General features: G+C 39.1%; 1 protein-coding gene and 1 non-coding gene across 10 annotated transcripts in view; one reads left to right on the forward strand and one right to left on the reverse strand.

The window, feature by feature from the left end:
* The window catches only part of THOC2 (THO complex subunit 2), a 110745-nt gene that overhangs the window by 51188 nt on the left and 37577 nt on the right, over window positions 1–21980 (reverse strand). For all 9 annotated transcript variants that reach the window (XM_075539318.1, XM_075539317.1, XM_075539316.1 and 6 more), the window contains exons 8-12: window positions 16347–16513; window positions 9694–9786; window positions 5758–5913; window positions 5072–5244; window positions 4538–4733 (exon numbers count right to left, since the gene is read on the reverse strand). In XM_075539318.1, the coding sequence (XP_075395433.1) occupies window positions 4538–4733; window positions 5072–5244; window positions 5758–5913; window positions 9694–9786; window positions 16347–16513 (785 nt within the window). The remainder of the gene's footprint in view (window positions 1–4537; window positions 4734–5071; window positions 5245–5757; window positions 5914–9693; window positions 9787–16346; window positions 16514–21980) is intronic.
* Window positions 7016–7157, forward strand: LOC142435365 (small nucleolar RNA SNORA4). The gene has a single exon (XR_012781433.1). It is a non-coding gene; the product is annotated as a small nucleolar RNA SNORA4 (small nucleolar RNA).

Genomic DNA, 21980 nt, shown 5'->3' on the forward strand with positions numbered 1-21980 from the left:
TCCATTCAGGCAACATAGTTTATAGGGTTAATGAGGCAGCCTGAGAAAAACGCTCAGAAGCAGCCCAGGAGGGCACTGACAAAGGCAGAACTAGCTGAGGAGGCTGGCTGTCTTTCAAGGTACTGTGCTGAGAAGATAGCTGAATATATACACAGACACGCGCTGAATATATACACATACGCGCGCGCGCGCGCGCACACACACACACACACACACACACACACACAGAGAGAGAGCTGGGTGAGCCCACATTATGATTCAGAAAAGAGAACTGAGGCTCATACATCAGCTACTTCAACTGAGCTCCTGCACTGGAAAAGACTGAAAAGCAGAGAGCCACCCAACTCAACTGTAAACTGGTGGGGATGGTCTGGTCATAAATAAGGTGGGACCCCAAAATCTCAAACTCGCTGCCACCAAGTTAATTCCAACTGATAGAGAAGGTGGGAATACCCCGATGGGGTTCTAAAACTAAATATTTGATGGGAATAGAAAGACTTTCCCTTTCTCCCATGGGGCAGCTGGTGGTTTCAAACTACTGACCCTGCAGCTAGCTGCCCAACTTGTAACTTACTCCGCCCACCAAGGCTCCTAATAAGGTGAGTAGGGTGTAAGTATTCCCTCCCATGCTATCAGAGAGAACGAAAGATCTCAACAGACATGTCCACTAAGAAAAGAAATGTGTCAACCATGGAATCAGAAATGTTCCCCAGCCCCCCAAAAAAGGAGGGAAGGAGGAAAAGCATATAAAGTCCAATGAAGTACACTATACATAAAGTACAGAGGCACAGCTGAAGCGACTGGAAAAATTACGAATGATTTCAAAACAAAAAGCAAAAGGGTGAGATAAATATAGTAAGGTGAGAGGAAAGCACAAAAGTACTATAGACAAAATTTGAAATAGCGCAGCATTCACAGAACTGCAAAATTTCAGATATGCTACATCTGTATGAGCCCTAGAGCATACAGGTGCTATCAAAAATATTTACATATGTCAGCCGAGCATGTTCAAGCCAAAGCAAGTGTTAGAGGTAACAAAATGTTCTCTGCCCCCACAGAAGTGGCCTACTGAGCCCTCTAAAGCCTGGGGGGCGGCCACAAAACTTAATATACTAGAATCGTTTCACCAGGAACTAGCTAGAAGTGCACATTTTTAGACCCTAGTCCAGACCTCCCTCACTGACATCAAGTCAATGCTGACTCATAGCGACCCAATAGGACAGGGGTATAACTGCCCCCTGTGACTTTCAGAGTCTGTAACCGTTTCCTGGAGTAGAAAACCCCATTTTTCCTCCCAAGGAGCTGATCTTGCGGATCAAGATCAAACTGCTGATCTTGCGGATTGCAGCCCAAGTGTAATCACTATGCAACCAAGGCTTTTACTCCAGACCTGCTGGATCACAAAATCTGAGCTTAGAGTCAATCATCGGTGTTTTAAAGTGATTCTGGTGCCGTTAAAGTTTGAAACTCACTGTACTGTTGTTGGGCGCCGTCAGTGGGCGCCCCGCTCATAGTGACCCTATGTCCATCAGAACAAAGCACTGCCTGGTCCTGCGCCATGCTCACAATTGTTCTTATGTCTGAGCCCATTGTTGCGGCTTCTGACAAGGTTTTCAGTGGCTAATTCCTATTAGACAGCCTACTCCTTCTTCATAGTCTTTCCTTAAGTCTGGAAGCTCCAGTGAAACCTATTCACTTTGGGTGATCTTGCTGGTATTTGAAAAATGTCAGTGATATAACTTCCAAGATCACTGGACTACATACCTCAAATCAAAAAGCAAAACAAATCCAAAGCCTTCGAGGCAATTCTAACTCACAGTGACCACGTAAAGTTTCCAAAGCTACAAACTGTTACAAGAGCAGACAGTCTGATCTTTCTCCCACTGAGGGGCTGATGGTTTTGAATCACCAATTTTGCAGCTAGCAGTCCAGTATTTACCCAACAGTGCCACCAGAGTGTCTTCAAATTTAATAAGTGTGTGTGTGTGTCAGAGAAATGAATTATTCAAAATAACTTAGTCTGGAAAACTTCTGTAAAGTGTTCTCAAAATAAGTATATAATCTACTTTTTAAAAATATGAATTATTCAGATGTACTCTAGAAGCAAATGCAAATTTAAGAGATTTGTTACAGATGTTTAACTGTAAATCAATTTGGAATGGAGATTTTTCCCCATTAGAAGCAATCTTACAAACCTGTTTAATTCCTAAACACAAAAGTCATTTTAAACCTGTAAACAAAAAAGAAGTGGTGTGCCAGAGTGAATTATTTTATAAGCAAAAATGAACCAAAATTCTAAATTGAATCACTGAAAAGATTACCTTTTCCTACCAAAGCCTTAACAGTGAGAAAGTCAGAGTTCTTCCCATACTGGTCCAAGGAATCAAAATAAACACTGTAGTTCCTTCCCTTCTTGGACACCCTACGGAGAAGTTCTCCTCTCTCCTATACGGTCACTATTGAGTCTGAATCGACTCAACAGCAGGTCTGAGGCTGGGTCATGACTCTGGTTGGGCAGTTATGTAATATCACTCTTGGTTTATGAGGTGATAAACCAATATTGGCGTAAAAGGGTTAAGGGTAGGATGCCACACCCTTAATCCCATCACAAATTTAGTTAGATATAAGGAGAGTTTCCCTGAAATACGAGACCTGTAATACCACTGATAAGAGGTAAAAGAAGAGAGAAGAGCAAGCAGGAAGCAGAGCTCAGTGGGGACTATTCCCACTAAGAAAAGAGCTGAAGTAGAGTCCATCCTTTGACCCTCAGTCTTTGCACTAGAAGCCTCCTAGATGCCAATACACCCAAAGATCTCCAGGGAATACTGAGTGGACGGATGCTGAAGGGGGACAAGCATTTTCCTCCTAAACTGTGGGCCAGCAGAAAGAGAAAATCTTCCTCATGAGCTACCTCTATGAATTTGGCCTTCTAGCCTCCAAGTGTGAGAAATTTCTGCTACAGGCAGCCACTGTGGGATTTGTATGATAGCAGCACTGGCTAACTAAGACATGCAAGCAAAGATAACTTAGAACACACAAAAGCATGAAAGAAAAATACTGGTAAATCAATTAATAAAACAATTTTCTTTTGCTTTTAGAAAGATAGGCTACAAAATGATACATTAAATCAGAGTGAAAAAATTTTGCAAATTATGTCTTTGATTAAAGGTTTTAGATCCAGAATATAAAAAGAACCTTACAAATCAATGACAAAAACGAAATAACCCAATTAGAAACTGAGCAAGAGTTTAATACATCACTAAAAAAGGTTATATGTGGTAATAAGCAGATGAAAAGATGCTCGACATCACGTCATGAGGGAAATATGAATTATATACATTATATACATTCACTAGAATGACTGAAATTTTAAAATTCTATCAAGTGTTGTTAAGGATGTGGAATAACTGGATGCACTCCTAGAAATGCAAACTGGCACACACTTGGGAACATTGTAGCAATTCCTTACATAAGGAAAACACCATCCATATGAGCCAGCAATGGAACTCTGAGTAAACCAAAAATCCATGCTTACTACCAAAAGACTTGTACATAAAATGTATAGCAGTTTTACTTATAGCTTATGGCTCCAATTAGAAACAAGCCAAATGCCCACCCCATCACATGTGAATGAAGCAATACTCAGCAATGAAAAGAAACTGTTGACGCAAGCAACTTGGATGAATCTCAAAGACATTCTATTAACTGGAAGAATTCAGACGCCAAAGAATATCGTAGCGTACCTATGCAATTTCATTTCTATGAAGTTACCAAAAAAGCAAAACTGTAGTGATAGAAAATGTTATCAGTGATTGCTGGGTAACAGGAATGGAGGCAAGGAATTAACTGCAAAGGGACACCAAATAACTTACTGCGGACATATGGTCAACATTAATCCAACGACATTTAACATTGCTAGCATTTATTGTAAATTACACCTCCTCAAAGCAGATTCAAACCACAACAAATCCCAGATAGATGGCTGCCCTTCGTTGGTGGTAGGCACTGCAAGGAAGGGCAAGAGTGACTCGGGCGAGCAGGCGGTTCCCTTATTTCCGGATCTGGGTAGCGGGGAAAGGCGCTGAGCTGTATACTTACGAGTTGTGTACTGTTCTCTGTATATGTTTTCTTGCAATGAAAAGTTGACTTTACAATATAAAAGAATGGATGCTCAATATTCTGTGGTTGAAGGGACTTCCTCTAAATAATGGTAACGATTCAAAATTGCAACCAAAGTAAAAGTAATTGATAAAACAAAACGGGACCTCAAAGACCACGAAGCTACTACTCATAAGGGGTTTGAAAAAAGGGATCACTTGTCCAAAGAAAGGTCAGTTGTCACAAAATGGCCTGACCGGCTAGCTTATGTGCTGTATTTGAGTGGAAATTTTCAGTTAATATACAACAGAGTGTCCCCAAACCTTCATCAATATAGCATTTGCGGACATTAGGCAACAACTAGACATACATCACAACTACACGCAGAACATTCCTATTGTGAAATTTAGTTTTCCACTTGAAAAAAAGTTTTACTAACCTCCTTCATAAATGATTTCCCTATGCGAACCACTTTTGCAAATAAAATGGGATCGTGAGAAAGATGAGGACCAAGGTAACAGAACATGTGGAACACATCTCTCCTCAGGTCTTCGAAAGTCTCTGCTGGCCTGGGCGCTTTCTTGTTTTGCAAAGCGACAATCGGGGAGCCTTTTGCGCCTTTCGGAACGCCAACTCTACAACAAGAAGTCAAATTTACACATACTGTTCGCACCGTCCTCTTCATCAGTACAAGACATAAAACTTCTCTGGTTCATACTGACTTCCTATGTTTCAATTCTACCTCCCCTGACATGACCAGATAATTCTTAGCCAGTGGAAAATGCACCAAAGCACAGCTTTTACAACACCTGGTATCGATTTTAGGAGACAAGTCACTGATTATATCAAACTGACATGCTCTCTAATGTTTATCTCTTGATACAAATTTGAGCAGACAGGATAAGTATCGCCACCTTTTTTGAAGCCTGAACTTTTTCTACTAGAATAATTTTTGAAGCATCCCACAACATACCTTCGGTAGAGAGGTTCTATAATTATGTGAATGAGCTTGCAAATAGCGAGAGCTATTAGCTTATGCGAAGCTGCATAGTATGGAGGCATCTGGTCCATAATGTTCTGTGCATGCTGCCAATCACCGATCTTTAACAAGGCTTCCAACAAGCCAAGTTTTTGGTTGTCAGGTAGCTGAAAATGAACAATCACAGCAGAGACATTTAGGAAACAGTAAGAAATCTTAATATTATCCATGGAAAATTCAAGAATATTTATTTTCCTGAAAAGAAAATACATTTGGCAGACACTAGGAACGACAACCTATAGGCTGCAATTAAACTAAGATCTTTATATTAAAGTTTGCCACAGGAAACTAGAACTCACTGATTTTTATTTGAAGGATCTTTTTAAGTCCAGAGAAGCAATAGCAGATAAAGAACAAGTTGGAGAAATTGATCCATTTTGTGATTTTACTCAGAATGAGTTTTGCAATTAAATATAAGAAAAAACGGCGGCCTCTTGTGGGAAACTGTCAGATTAAAAACAAACTGCAATTTGTAAATTAGTAAACCTAAAACCAGGCTTCTTCATCATCAAAATCGTTTAACAAGTGCTGATTCCACAAGTTGATTAGCTATTAAAATTAAAATTTCATAATTCTAAGTTCAGAAGACAATTTCAATTTTATAACAATAAATTACATACCTTTTCTACTTTCTCATCTTCCTTTTCCTTTTCTTTTTCTCGTTCATCAAGTTTGTCAGAAGACAACACAACCATTGTAAGTTTTCTAACAATTTGCTTAGCTTCTATTATTTCTTGTTTGTGTTCATCCATAATGCAGCTATCAGCTGGAAGAAGCTAAAAATGATTCATCACAAGTTCATATTGCAACCAATATTAACTTGCTCACATAAAGACACTGTCTACTCTCAATAAATGTGTAAATAAGCAATCTAGTTTATTCATAACCATGGTTTCACTTCTAAGTAAGTTTATCTTGTAAATTTCAAAGTAATTTTTATTATGGTTTGACAGGGTTAATTTGGGGCACCTTTTAAGATCCCACAGCATTTTGAAATTTCTTTCTTTTTTTAACATTTTATTGGGGATTCATACAACTCTCATCACAATCCATACATACATCAATTGTGTAAAGCACATCTGTACATTCTTTGCCCTCATCATTCTCAAAGCATTTGCTCTCCACTTAAGTAAGCCCTTTGAATCAGGTCCTCTTTTTTCCCCCTCCCTCCCCACTACCCCCTCCCTCGTGAGCCCTTGATAATTTATAAATTATTATTTTCTCATATCTTGCCCTGTCTGACATCTCCCTTCACCCCCTTTTCTATTGTCCATCCCCCAGGGAGGAGGTCACATGTAGATCCTTGTAATCGGTTCCCTCTTTTCAACCCACTCACCCTCTACCCTCCCAGTATCGCCCCTCACACCCCTGGTCCTGAAGTTATCATCCACCCTAGATTCCCTGTGCATTTTGAAATTTCTTATCTTCTGTCTGCTAGAGGTCCTGGTCCTAAAGTTAGCGTGACACCAGTGATGTTTGCCACGGAAAAGTGCACCTGTTCTGTTAAAAATACCACAGCTTTCCTCTTTACGGCCAAATTCCAAGGTACACGAAGTATTACGTCATTCCAATTAGGGCAGTGGTTCTCAACCTTACTAATGCCGTGACCTTTTAATACAGTTCCTCATGTTGTGGTGACCCCAACCAGAAAATTATTTTTGTTGCTACTTGATAACTGTAATTTTGCTACTATTATGAATCGGGTGAATTCTGTGAAAGAGGGTCGTTTGATCCCCACAGGGGTTGCGACCCACACGTTGAGAAACGCTGAATTCGGGAGAGGTGAGTTACGAAATCATGTAAAGGAGTAAACTTGACTCCGCTAAATGAAAAAATTCTCATTTAAAAATAGTATGTCAAGAAAAAAAAATAGTATGTCTACCAAAAGTTGATTTTTGAAGGCAAGGGTTTTTTAATAACCTTTACCAGTTTGGGCTGTTTGGGAGAATAACGAGAAGACCACACTCCACGGTGGGCTATACCACTTAGTATAGTTCGCTACTATTTTGGGGCCTACATTTTTATTAAAAGAAAAAAAAATGTAGTATGTATTCAGTCACCACTCCATCATGACAAAGGCTCAAGAGGAAGATGGTAAATATTCAAACTTCATAAAATAATCCCAACACAAAGAAAAAATATAGCCAATGAACCATTATTTAGGGGTTAGGCTATAGTGGATTGTAAAAGAGTTCCCACCCTCTAGAAATGTGCACTCTATGTTAGTATGTAAGGCTAATGTAAAGGAAATAACCAGTAAGCAATAAAGGCAATGTCGTAAAATATTAAACTCAAACATTTCTAAATAAATCTTTATCTTTGTGCTTTCTTTTAGTCCTGGTAGCCTACCAACCCCCAAGCCCAAGCTCACTGCTATCAAGTTGTTGATTCCAACTCACAGCAACCCTACAAGGCAGAGTAGACCTGCCCGGCCTCTAAATTCATGCGCAAATCTCCAAATTCCCCCTTCTCTATATTCTGTCTGCACATCGCTTTAAATCCTGAATGACTTTCTTCTCCTGAGAAAAATAATCCAAATTCCTTACGAGAGCATGGAAGACCCTTCACAATGCAAGCCCAGCTCGCTCACTCCTCCATCAAGGTCTCCCCTACATGCCTTAGGTACCAATGACCCACAGAGACAATGAAGCCTTTTTCAAATTTTCTGCCTTTAAACTCTTCCCCTTCTAGAATCTCACCATTTAAGCCCAGCCAATACCTACTCATCTCTAATGGGTAAAATTCTTTCCAAATTCCTCATAAGCAGAGATACTATCTCTTAGATTCCACGGCATTTTGTGCATACCTCCAGCACTGTTTATCTCCTTTGCTGTACTATGACAGCTTCCAAGATCGTGACTAGGTTTCATTGAACTTTGTAGTTGGACTGCTAACCAAAGGCCACAAGCCATTCAGCTAGTGCAAGATGAGGCTATCTTCTCCCATAAAGATGTACAGCCTCCAAAACTATGTACAAGTGCTATTAAAAACTGTATACAAAACTATGTACAAGTGCGTAATATGTACTATTGAGTTGGAATCGACTCAATAGTAGTGGGTTTTAAAGCCACAGTAACTAACTAAGAATAGTCCATAAATAAATAAGTAAATAAATAAGAATAGTCAGAAAATAATTTTAAAGGCAGTGCAGAAAATGTAAGACAGGTTTATGTTCAATGATATCCTAGTGCCAAATTGGAATTTTTATACTACAAACTTAGATTTTACAAAATGATAGGTTGGGCTGTAAGTCCTCTGTTATAATCAAATACACAATTTTCTAGATCACGGTCCAGCCATTAAAAAATTTTTAGTTTAAGTGTTAAGTCACTATCCACACAAGGAATATCATTTAAATAGACTAACAGTTTCCCATTCAGCCTGATGCGTAAACAATTTTTGAGAGAAGTATCCCATGCTTCCCATAAAACTTTATTATACAGAGAAGCCCAAACCATATGGTTAGATCTTAGCTTCTCTCCTCAAGGCCTCGATAACGATTAAGAACTTGAACTTCACTTCCAACCTCAAACTCTGTAAGGGAGACCATAAAGTATTTGATTTCTATACTGTCAAAGACAAAAACCTTACATTCATGTCTTCCATCAAATCAGCACAAAGTAGTGACATGAACGCTTCAAGGACTGATGTGGGAGCCATATGATGCCTACTCCTCTCCTCCCTTCCCCTGGGACAGACAAATACTCCTCCCCCCCCCCCTCAATCCTTCTTTTTTCTTCCCCAACTTAGGTTTTATTTCATTCTGCAACATATTACATTATTACATGCTTTTTCTACTTTGTTGTTAATGGCTACATAGTAATTTATTGTATGCATAAGCCAAAATTTATTTAATAAGTTTCCTGTTTAAGATGTTAACATTGTATATCATTTCCCTCTCAGTTATACCTCAATACTTTAATTGATATAAAATTCACATAGTTGTTACTTTTAAAGAGTTGCATATACATAGTTGCAATCAGTTCTATAGTGCACCTTCCTCCCTCCAGTATTCATTTTATTTGCCCAATTCCCCTCAACCTTACCCCCTTCCCCGATAAAACTATTACATCAGTCAATGTCTCTATGCATCTACTCTTTCTGTGTTTCATAAACTGGGCAATATAGCAGAAACAATAAATAACAAAAGTAAAACTGCAAAGAAAGAGGGAGAAAACCACGGGCAAATGTAAGAGCCCCCAATAAAATGATTTATTAAAAAAACAGACCATCAGCAATATTAAGATAAACCACAGGGGGGGTGGGGAATCTGTCTTGGAACAAGTGAGAAATATTTTAACCTAGAGCAAATTCAGGATGGGTCAAGAGAGAGGTCAACTGACCGGGTATCATACCATAGCACCATCAACCATAATCAAGTTTATAATAATCTCTGCATGATATTAAAGCTGTGAGTTCCTCAACTATGGCCAGAGGGGATCTGTCAGAAGCTTGATTTGAATAGGTACCTTGCAGATGGATGAGAGGCTCTCACTGTCCTCCATAGTTTTCTATAAATAGACAACCAAATACTCTTAGCAGACCATTTGACTTACATGTACATAGAGATCATCTAAATCAATAAGATTGAACTGTAGAAGTACAGCTGCGACTCTGTATAAAGACGACGGAGTCTCTCCACTTGGTTCCTTTAAAAAAATAAAAGGAAAATATTTCTATTTAGCACATAAAATGCAAATGAAATCAATCTTTCATAAGTTAAAAGTCTCTTGGCCAAGAATATACTTCATTGCTCTCTCTGTTCTCCTTCATATCGGAATGCAGAAAAAGATTAGGATGTCACCATCCCTTTCCACACTGGGACAAAGTCCTGATGAGCACAAGGAAACATTTTGAGAATGGACGGAGTTTAGGGTGCATGCTCCCATTTGAATGAATAAGTGGCTTTTTACTACATAATATTCAGTCTGGGTTTCTGTTTGTGTATGAGTTTTCTTAACTCACTTTTACAAGGAGTTCTCAGGGGAGAGCAAATGGATGCGACTAACAAATGCGGAAATGCAGAACCCTGTGTTTGCTCTATACTTTGTCTACTTTGATTTCTTGAGTTGTATCTTTAGTGTATCTGCTTATCCAATAACTTTTCCTTTAAACAATTGTTGTTAGGGCCACTGAATCACTTTTTTGATTCACAGTCATCCCATGTGACAGAGTGGATCTACCCCGTAGAGTTTTCTAGTCAGTAAGCTTTACAGGAGGCAGATCACCAGGAGCTACTGGGTGGGTTCCAGCCACCAACTTTTCGGTGAGCTTAACAGTTGTCAACATCAGGGCTCCTACACATATTACAACATTTTAGAATCAAGAATGACAAAGTCAATTCCAGGCTAGCCCTGAGAACCCTGTACAAAAAAAATACAAGCTCTTTGGAATGCTATCAATTTTAGGAATGTTTTCTTGGATTTTAAAACTACTGGGGTTCAGGTGAACAGATAGGTTAAGTGACAACTACTGGCAAATACTAAGAAGGCAAATGCAAATAAAGAGCAAACGGTGACATAACACTCGAATTGTAACTCTACTGAAAATGAGACCATTGTGTGTGATGCCCTCCTCCAACTGTGATGACTATGCTATACATTAAACCAAACTAATAAGACATTCTGCTTCACTTCAGTTTTTTAACAGGTAGTCCTCAAGTGTTTGTTACAGTTAAGTAAACAAGAAATGATAGTCAGGGTACCAGACCAAAAGCACAGAATCTGATTAACCCCTTACTTTAACGCACCAGAAGTACTCTCATTAATCTTTTTAGCCCTAGTGAAATGAATCACAAGAACTCCCAGATTCCTGGGTCACAGGGTTCTGTCCTTTCCTCCTTTCTTGAAGCTCTGCCACAGTGACCACTGCAGTTCAGGACCCACAATTACCAAAACCGTGCAACAGAAATCTGGCTCTCCTTCAAGTATATCACGCTCACTATAACCCAGTCAGATGGTGTCTAGAGACAACCACCAATACACACCCCACACACATACACTAATGAACCTTGAGGTTGGGTAGTTTTCTTTGCATTTTAGTATTGTCTCTAGGCTCCCTGTACTCTTCCGAAAGCCCTCTAAGATTTGCATCTCGCATCAGTCTCTTAATTCCCACTGTGGCTGACAGCTAGTTTCATTCTACTAAACTTTCCTTTGAATTCAAAGACAGCTTGTATGCTCTGCAACCTTGAGACCTGGAGAATATACGCTCTGCAGGTGCTGAGTGGAATGCTGCTTAACAGTGGCAGGTCTAAGTGGTCTGTAGTATTGTACTTTATCATCTTTTAAAAATCATTGTGTTGGGGCTCATACAGCTCTTATCACAATCCAGACATACATCCATTGTGTCAAGCCCATTTGTATTGTACTATTTCTTATTGAACTTTTGTCTAGTTTCTCTACCCAATACTGAGTGGGATACAGGAAATGCCCAACAATTATAAAGTACATCTATTGGGTGGCGCTGTGGTTTGCTATGGGTAGGTTTACAATTGCTACATCCAGATGAATTAACCTTTTATCAATATAAAACCTTCCCTTCTCCCTTGTAAAACTTTTCTTTGCAATCTATTTTGTATGTTATGAGTATAGCCACCCTAACTTTTTTTTATTTTACTAGTTATATGGAATCTCTTTTCCTATCCTTTCATTTTCAACCTATGTCTGGTTTAGGACCTAAATATTTTACAGGCAGCATGTTGATGTATCCTTCTGCCAAACTCTGCCTTTTAATTAGAAATCTGATATAAACTAAGTTATACAGTACATTCTTTGTCATGTAAGGACACTGAAGTCTGTGTTCTACGTTAATGGTCATATGATATATTGCTGTCACTCATTCACTCACTGCTACTGAGTCGATGCCAACTCATGACCCTATAGGACGAGAAAACTGTCCTCAGTGAGTTTCTGAGAAAGTCCTGTCTTTCTCCCGCAGAAAAATAGGTGATTATGAACTGCAGAGCTTGCAGTTAGCTGCCCAACACCTAACTGATAGTTATTTCTTAAACACCCTGAGCAACACAAATGAGAAAGGGAAAAGGCTACTCTCCCAGTCTTTGCAGATTAGAACGGTGTTCGGAACCTAGCCAGGCACCTAACTTCCTACTAACAGACATGAAAGCTTAGGGGCATCTCACGCCCTTACTGAGCATGCCCCCAGCAGTGGATATGTGGTTGACCTTTTCAATTCCTCGGTATATGTGGTTTTGAAAGCTCCTTATTTCCCCAAAAACCATCCCCAACTTCCTCCTTCCCAGACTCTTCATTCTCTCCATATTGTCTGGCCCAACTGTTGTCCTTTGTCCCAGGTTGCTCTGACCAATACTTAACACCTTTAAATGCTTTTGACAAAAGCTATTCAAGATGCCAAAAGGGTAAGCCTTTTCACCAGTCCTTTACAGAGCAGTCATAGGGCCACAAGCACAAGCACTCTGTGCTCCAGCTGACACTGACAACCCACACAAAAGGGCTGCTAATGTAATGAGTGAGTGAAGGATGGCAGGCAAGGAGTTAGGAACACGTGTTCTCTTACCACAGAATAATAACTTCTCTGTCAGATTTTCCTCTGCCTGTTGAACATTGTTTTACTAGATTCCAGAGTTCTGCAAAAGTTGGTTCTGATAGTTTTTGCCAGCATATAAATTGCTGTTTTAAAAATCATTTTGGGGGCTAATACAACTCTTTATCACAATCCATACATACATTCATTAATCAAGTACATTTCTTGACATCCTCATTCTCAAAATATTTTCTTTCTACTTGAGCCCTTGGTATCAGCTCATTTTTCTTCCTCCCTCATGAATCCTTAATATAAATTGCTTTTTATGGAGGGAGAGAATCCTGCCATCTATGGAGACCTGAGTCACTGACCTTAATTTGCCAAGATTTTAGCTTCTAATTCACTATCCCTGTCTCCACTCTACTTCATTTTGGAAGATTTTCAAATACTACATGTTGGTAATCCTCCCATTATACTGGCTTCTCTGTTCCTTGAAATTCACTCTTCCAAATATCTGCTTCTCCACCTATCTCAACTACTCCCTCCGTATCATTCCCTTTCCCATTACCAATTGATACAATCTCTACAAAATGCTGATTTCATGTATCCAACAACTCAAGAGGCCGAAAAAGCTACGGGCAAAGTCCTATTTCTCAGGTTCATTAACTCTCTGTCACAACGATTTCTAATTCTAATATTCTTTATCCAGTGAAAAAAATAAAACCATCATTAGGACTTCTACAAATTACCAGCACATCTACTCGCCTACAAAAAACTGTACACAGTACTGATTGCCTTAACACCTATTACTGTAGGTGATTTCTCTCTCCCCCTAGCCAATCCCCCTCCAATGAAGACTATTCTCTACCCTACTCACCGTTGATGCTCTGATCACTTTCCCCTCTCTCCTCTAGTACCACTTTCCCCTCTCTCCTCTAGTACCAGTTTTCCACTCAATTATTTCCATTAGCATACAAGTGTTCTCTCTCCCATGTTTTCAAACAATCCTATTTCTTGTGACCAAACTTTCCCTCCTAGCTACCAGCCCATTTCTCTCCTCCTGTGTAAAAATTCCTCAAAAGAGCTTGTCAATTTCCAAATCTGCTCTTCCCACAGTCACATACTACCATAACCACCAAAATGGCTAGCCTTAATCTCCTTGCTCATATATCCAATGGTCAATATAATGTCCAGTCCTCATTGAATATGGACCACCAAAGGCATTTAACAGTTGGTCCTTTTTTTTTTTCTCCATTAAGCTTCCCTATGTTGTTCCTTCTCAACTTCCTTTCCTGGTTCCTCCCCTTCTCCCACACTCCCTCACTGTGGAGTATCCCAGGGCTCAATTCTTGGTTCACATTTCTATTCTTTGGTGACATCCTAATTCCTCATGTCCAAGGCGAATTTCAGCTATCTTGTCACGTCAGCAGTTGGCTTCATGTTCCCATGGAACATCTGAAAAACTGATGGGATACTTGAATTTCTTTTCCCCTGTATTAAGAGTATGCTCCTTGGCTTATTATTAAGAAAAGGAGCAGTTGCCATAATGAATTTTTAAACAAATATGAAGGTATAAGAAATTGGCTCTAAAACCTATTCACATGCTTTGTTTGGGCTCAAAGTATTATATACTTTTAGCTCTGCTTTCTGTCTTCTGACACACGCCAGAAAATTAAAAATTAACATATTATATATGCAATATAATATATATATATAAGCAGTGATATATAACTTGAGAATTCAAAAAAATCTTCAAACAAACTGTAATTCAAACTCCAGCAGGACAGGAATTCTTCATTTGAACATGCTCCATGTCTAGCAAAGCAAGAGCATATAGTAAAACACACTATAAATGTGTATTCCTGGCTAATTGATCATTCCAAGCAAATAGACAAAAGGACAGTGAAGGACACATTAAAATCTTCCAAACTATCTGCTAACTAGAAAATCATGTTTCTAACACAGAATCCATTCACTTACATTCAATAAGCTCTATTATAGGCAAAGCAGTAAACTAATCCTTGAAAATTACGAAAGCAGAATCTAAGTTGCACACATTTGATGGAGGAGATAAGGCATCGTTTACATAACAGATGATAGTATTCGAAGTATGTATCGAGTCTTTTGAGAACATATTTGCAGGGGCATCATGTCAGGCATGACTTTACAGAGCAAGTACCACTTGATCTTCAGAAATAAGTATGAATTCACAAGATGAACAAAAGAGAGGTGAGAGGACTGGGTAAGGATAAATTCTTAGTTATAAGGAACTACATAAACACAAGTACACAGGAATGCCTAGACATAAGTGCGGGGAATGGCTAGGCATCTGACAGGACTAGAATATCAGATTTACAATTAAAGATCAGCCTGGAAAGAAAAGTTCAAGGCTACACTATGAAGAAACTTTTTTTTTATTTTTGTTTTGTTTTGTTTTGTTTTTTTTACATTCAGGAGGTTTTTTTTGTTGTTTGTTTGTTTGTTTGTTTTTTTCATTCAGGAGTTTTAAATCATCACAAAGGCAAAAGAGTTTGCGCAGTGAAGGGCCTCAATTGGATCTCTTTTTAAAAGCAACAGCAGCAATAGAATGAATAGATGATGGACTGAAGGAAAAATAATGAGGTATGGAGATTTGACATGTCTATTATAGTGGTTTAAATGGGAAAAAACTATGTAAAATATGGCATAAGTATGTATTATTCACATATAGGAACAATTCTAATGTCTACTATCACTACAATAAAGTTCTAACTCTACATATATATTGAGTCTCTTAATGATCTAAAGTGAGCCTACCTATTTAGCTTCAATTCCTGCCCCTTCTTGCACCCACATCTTACAATTCAACCGTATCATACATTCAACATGTATGTACATTCACACAACCATGTGTTCTCTCACATTGTTACTTCTGAAGAGAAAGCTCTCAACAAACTCTTACTCATCCTTCAAGGACCAAGTTATAGAAAGGCATGCCTGTAAAATAATCCCTCTCTCTCCCAGGACGAAAATTAATCATGCTTCCCTCTGGGCTTGCATATCAATTTCTTCTACTGCTACTACTTATTACACTGTATTGTTAGCTAACAGTGCATCTCTCTCTGCAAGAATAAACTGAAACTGAAAATAAATAAAATAAAATCTGTAGGAAGCATCCTGCTGATGAAGGTGTTTACTGATGGGTGACTAGTTAGTCCCCTGTGCCTCTGTGTCTCTGCAGACAAAAGCATTGCAAAATGACTGTTATTTGTGACTTTGCTGCTAAAAGCATTGAGGGATAACTCAGTTATTTATGATCTCTTTGAGGCTCTCTTGAATCTTGCATATCCATGTGATTGTCTTTGAACCTAGTGCTTTTATTATTCTAAGATTAAGAAACTGTGACTAGTTAAGTAATATTTGCATAGATAAAAGTTTAGGAATGTTTAAGTTCTTTGATGTTTGTTTTGTAACCAATTCCCTTGTGTAAGAAGAGTATAAAAACCAAGCTTCAAATATACTAGAGACTTCAGTCCATCACATTGGAGTCCTCCCGATCCCATGCTTTGTACATAGCTCTTTCTTTTCCCTTCATCCCCACGCCTCAGTTCGAACCCAGCTTGATGCTAATCCCCCACAAAAATTCAGAATTGCACATATAAAATCATGAGATTAACCTGTGTATATGCACACACACATATATATATATGGTTTTGGTTTTTATTACCTGATAAAACTTGAATTTGAACCCAAGAATATGACACAATGTTTGCGGTTCACACATACTCATGTAAGATTCTAATAATGGTATAAAGAAGTCATCGTATTCTGGCCTGCATTCAAATACTTCTAAAATGACATCCAAAACTCTATTGGGATCCAGATTAAAACATCCTGCAACAGATGAGATATACACAAAATCAAAAGGGGAGTACGTATACATCATTTCTAGTAAAGTCATTAACTTTCAAGCATAACTTATAAAACAAGATGAAACACTAATAATCGTTCTTCTGTGCCATAATGTCTCATCAGTTCTTACTCAAGTTAGTGAAAGGGAATCACATTATTAATTCAAACAATGCATTATAGATATTAACTCATTGATTCAATTTTTATGTCATATTATTTGGAATTCTAATCAATAGTTAGAAGTTCAGGTTCATGAAAGTAGACCACAATTTTTAGTCGGTTTATCTTACATATATAAAAGAGCTACAAAATATAATTTCACTATTGATTTCTATGTCTATGTATGATTTTATAACATTCCAAAGAGGGAAAACAAAGTAACGATACTGGTGAAATAAGATACCAGGGGAGTTGGGGGTTCAACAAAGGAAGGTAGATGGCACAAGAGAAGAAAGTAGCCAATTCAGTACTTCAAGGAAAGAAAGAGTGCAAAGAAGCGCTAAGTATGGATACTTACTTATCCTTGCTAATGGGCTAGGGTTAGCGAAGAAGGGCTGACAGGCACATATTTGATAGACATTTCTATCCGTCAGCCTTTTAATATTATATTATTATTGTTATTGTTGTTAAATGCATTTGGCTTCAGCTGTTATAATTTCCTTACACTGCAAATCACAGCAAATATACATTTAACTTAAGAGAATTCAAAAAATTCAAAGAGATGAGAGGAACAAATAAAAATAAAACAAGCAATTCCACCCCACTATTCAGCTCAATGAAGCACATGTTTATGACCCAGAATGACCATAAGATATGAATCTCCTTTTCCCTCAATTTACCGTATATACTCGTGTATAAGTGGGGTTCACCTTACACACGTGTCAGTGGTACCCAAGCGAGGTGTAACATCTCTCGGGTGATTGCCTTTCCTCCTCTGTTCATTCAAAGCCCCAATGACACTGCAGGGCTTTGAATGTTTGTTTACTCACATCTAACCAATCAGAGCTGTCCTAAGGCTCCAAGTCCCAGAAGCACCCTTAGTGATTCACTTATACCCACAGCTGAACTGTTAAGGATATGTCTGTGGCTGCGCTCCGTCTCTCCCCTCCGGTCTCTGTGTTAATTCACATCCTGCATTTCCTACCCAAGGCTTATACTCGAGTCAATGAGTTTTTCTGGTTTCCCAGTTAATAATTAGGTACCTCGGGTTATACTCGGGTCAGCTAATAGTCGAGTCTATACGGTATGTCAGTTCCTACATGCCTCACATCAAGCTGAATGGGATTCTAACAGTCTAAATTATTTTTCATTAGCCATAGCCCTTATATGCAAGTTAACTACTGTACTGGAGTAGGCAAATGAATTCAGATTTCCTCTAAGTTTGCAAGAAGTTGTGTTAAACATGAGAGATGTTTGGTACCCTATGAATGACTTTAGAGGATTTTGCAAACAAATTTATCAAGAAAACGATCTGTAACCTTACCCTTTCTCGAGAGTTGCAGCTATTAACTCTGCCTGAGTCACAATATCATAGTCATCACATAGAAAATCAAACTCCCAATACAGAAGTATTGTTTTCCTCTTTTTATGAAATCAAAATTTAATGCATTTTCTCCATTTCTCATACTATGAGGAAAAAGAAATGGACTAAAACAGTGATCGCGTCTTACTAAAATATGCTCCAAATTTTCATAAATTCTCCAAAAATATTATTTCCCTAAAGTTCTGGGAAAAAATAACCTAAATATTTTGTGCACGCCCTGCCTACTGCACCTGCAAAAATAAATTACCAGTATGATCATCTATCAATGTAAAGTGACTCCAAAATGGCAACTGGAACTTTCACGTGCAGCCGATGGAATTTTAAAATGGGCGATCCCCTTGCCAAGCTGGCAGGCTCTTGAAAAATGAAATATACACTAACCATGACAAAACCACTCAGTAAGAAAGACTTGTTCTATATACAAAGTCATAGCAGTTTTATTGCTAATCAGGTAAACCCACGTATGTTCATCACCAAGGAAATGGACCAACAAATTGTAATTGTAGGATATGCCATGGAATACAATTCAACAATAGGAAGAAACTATAACTATGAAGGGTTTCCCCCAAAAAACAGAAAAGTACTCCACTAGGCGGAGCTTTCACAGGACGTCTTTTTCCCGCTAGGAGAACATCCAGCAACTCACGGTGTTAGTGCACCCAGGGACACAGCTGGTCACAGTGAATTTTTTCATAAAAGCAGTTTTGCTCAGACCTCATATTTTGTGATGGCTGATTTAAGAGAATAGTGTGCAGCCTTGAAATTTTGTTTCATGCTTGGGAAAAGTGGTGCAGAAACTGTCCTGATGTTGAACACAGTTTACGACAGCACTACAGGGGAAAAAAATCAAGTGTACAAATGGTTTCCTTGTTTCCAAAATGGTGAAATGTTGATGACAAACCTCGTTATGAATGTCTATCAACGTTGAGACCGGTTGAAAATACTGGACAAAGTCTGTGCAACTTGAGCTGGAAGATCAGCGACAGACCACTGAAGGGATGGGAAGTGATCTGGACTATCTTGGAGCTTGGTTCAGGGAATTTTAACGCAAGATTTGAGAACGAACAGGGTCACTGCGAAATGTTTCCCTTGGTTGTGACTGACCAGGAATAAGAGCACCGACTGGAAACGTGTCTTGTTTTGAAAGAACAGCTCCAATGTGACTACTGGTGAGGAGACATGGTGCTATTCGTCTTTTTTTGTTGTTAAATTTAAATCATTTTATTGGAGGCTCGTACAGCTATCACAATCCATATATCCATCATGTCAAGCATATTTGTACATGTGTTGCAGTATCATTTTCAAAACATTTTCTCTTTGAGACATGTTATCAGCTCATTCCTGCCCCCACCCCCTCATGAACCCTTGATAATTTATAGATTATGTCTTCATGTCTTACACTGACTGCTGTCTCCCTTCACCCACTTTTCTACTGTCCATCCCCCTAGGAGGGGTTTATAGATAGATCATTGTGATAGGCTAGCCCATTTCCCTCTCCCAACCCCCTCTGCCACCTGGTATCACTAATCTCATTATTGGCCATGAGGGGTTTATCTGTCCTGGATTCCGTGTTTTCAGCTCTTATCTGTCTGTACCCGTGGACATGCTCTACCTAACTGGATTTGTAAGGTAGAATTGGGATCATGATAGAGGGGAAAGAAAGCATTAAAGAACTAGAGGAAATTTGTATGTTTCATCAGTGTTATACTGCACCCTGACTGACTCTTCTCCTCCTTGTGACCATTCTGTAAAGGGGTGTCCAATTGTCTACAGAAGGGCTTTGGGTCTTCACTCTGCACTTCCCCTCATTCACAATGATATGAGTTTTTGTTCTGGGTCTGACACCTGATACCTGATCCCATGGACACCTCATGATCACACATGCTGGTGTCCCTTTTCCATGTAGGTCTTACTGCTTCTGAGCTAGATGGCCGCTTGTTTATCTTCAAGCCTTTAAGATCCCAGATGCTGTATCTTTTGATAACCTGGTATTCTTTGCCACATTTGCTTATGCACCCATCTTCAGCAATCATGCCGGGAAGGTGAGCATCATGGAATGCCAAGTTATAAGAACAAAGTGTTCTTGCGCTGAGAAAGTACTTGAGTAGAAGCCCAATGTCTGTTTGCTACCTTAATACTTAGCATTTAAATATGTGTACACAGATCTATTTCCCTATAGTTAGATATATTTACATATGTACATGTCTGTTTTTAGGTCTATATAAATAACCTTTGCCTTCTAGTTCTTTCCTCTATTTCCTTTTCCTTTCCTCTTGTCCCACTATCATATTCAGCCTTCATTCAGGTTTCAGTAATTCTCTCCACTAAATTACATGGTGCTATTCTTACTACCCAGAAAGCAAACATCAATCAAGCCAGTGAAAGATGCCATCATCACCTCACCTCCCCCCAAAAAAACTCATTAAGTGAAATCAAAGATCAAGAAGATGCACATTTTTGTTTTTTTGATGTGAGGGGGATAGTGCATTTGGAGTTCGTTCCACCAGATCAGACTGTTAATTGAGCTTTCTATTTAGAGATTCTAAAATGATTGGATAACAGTGTGCACCAAAAATGCCTGATTTTTGGCGACAGGGATCTGGTTTTGCCACAATACCTCTGCTCAGGCAGCTATCTCAGTGTGCCAATTTTTGGCAAATACAGCATGCCTCTCTTGCCCCACACACCTGACTCACCTGACCTCGCTGTGTAAGTGAATGAAGAAGGGCATGAAATGACAAGAAGATGCACATTTTTGTTTTTTTGATGTGAGGGGGATAGTGCATTTGGAGTTCGTTCCACCAGATCAGACTGTTAATTGAGCTTTCTATTTAGAGATTCTAAAATGATTGGATAACAGTGTGCACCAAAAATGCCTGATTTTTGGCGACAGGGATCTGGTTTTGCCACAATACCTCTGCTCAGGCAGCTATCTCAGTGTGCCAATTTTTGGCAAATACAGCATGCCTCTCTTGCCCCACACACCTGACTCACCTGACCTCGCTGTGTAAGTGAATGAAGAAGGGCATGAAATGACAATAATTTGATGATGCAGAAAAGGTGAAGAAAGAAATGAAGGAGGTGCTGTCAGCTATCCAAACAGATGAGTTTGAAACATGTTTCCAAGAATGGAATAGCAGGTAGGACAATTTTTAAAATTAAAAAAATACTTTTATTGGGGCTCTTACGTCTCTTATCACAAGCCATACATTCATCCATTGTCAAGTATATTTGCATATATGCTGCCATCATTTTCAAAGCATTCCCTTCCCACTTTAGCCGGATATCAGCTACCCATTTCTTCCCCCTCCCTCACAAACCTTTGATAAGTTATAGATTATTACTTTCATATCTTACGTCCTCTGCTGCCCCTCAACCACTTTTGTTGTTTGTCCCCCTGGGAGGGGGTTTTGGGTTGATCCTTGTAAACGATTCCCCCTTTCTCCCCCTGCCCTCTCCTAATCCTCCTGGTCTCTCTACACTTCTTGTTGGCCCTGAGGGGGTTATCTATCCTGGATTCCCTGTGCTGCGGGCTCTTATCTAACAGCGTGCAAACTCTGCTCTAATCCGATGTGTAAGGCAGAATTGAGGTCATGATAGTGGGGGGGAGGGGGAAGAAGCACCAAAGAACTACAGGAAAGTGGTGTGTTTCATCGGTGCTATACTGCACCCTGACTGGCTCATCTCTTCCCTCTCACACCTCTTTTAGGGGATGCCCAATTGTCTACAGATAGACATGGGTCTCTACTCCATGCCCCCCCCCATTTGCACTGGGTATGATTTTGTTCTTGGTCTTAGATGCCTGATCCCATTGACACCTCATGATCACACTGGCTGATGTGCTTCTTCCATGTTGACAAATGTTTTTTAAGTGTAATGGAGAGTACTTTGAAGGTGATGAGGTTG

The sequence above is a fragment of the Tenrec ecaudatus genome, chromosome X (assembly GCF_050624435.1).
Source record: "Tenrec ecaudatus isolate mTenEca1 chromosome X, mTenEca1.hap1, whole genome shotgun sequence".
Taxonomy (NCBI): domain Eukaryota; kingdom Metazoa; phylum Chordata; class Mammalia; order Afrosoricida; family Tenrecidae; genus Tenrec; species Tenrec ecaudatus.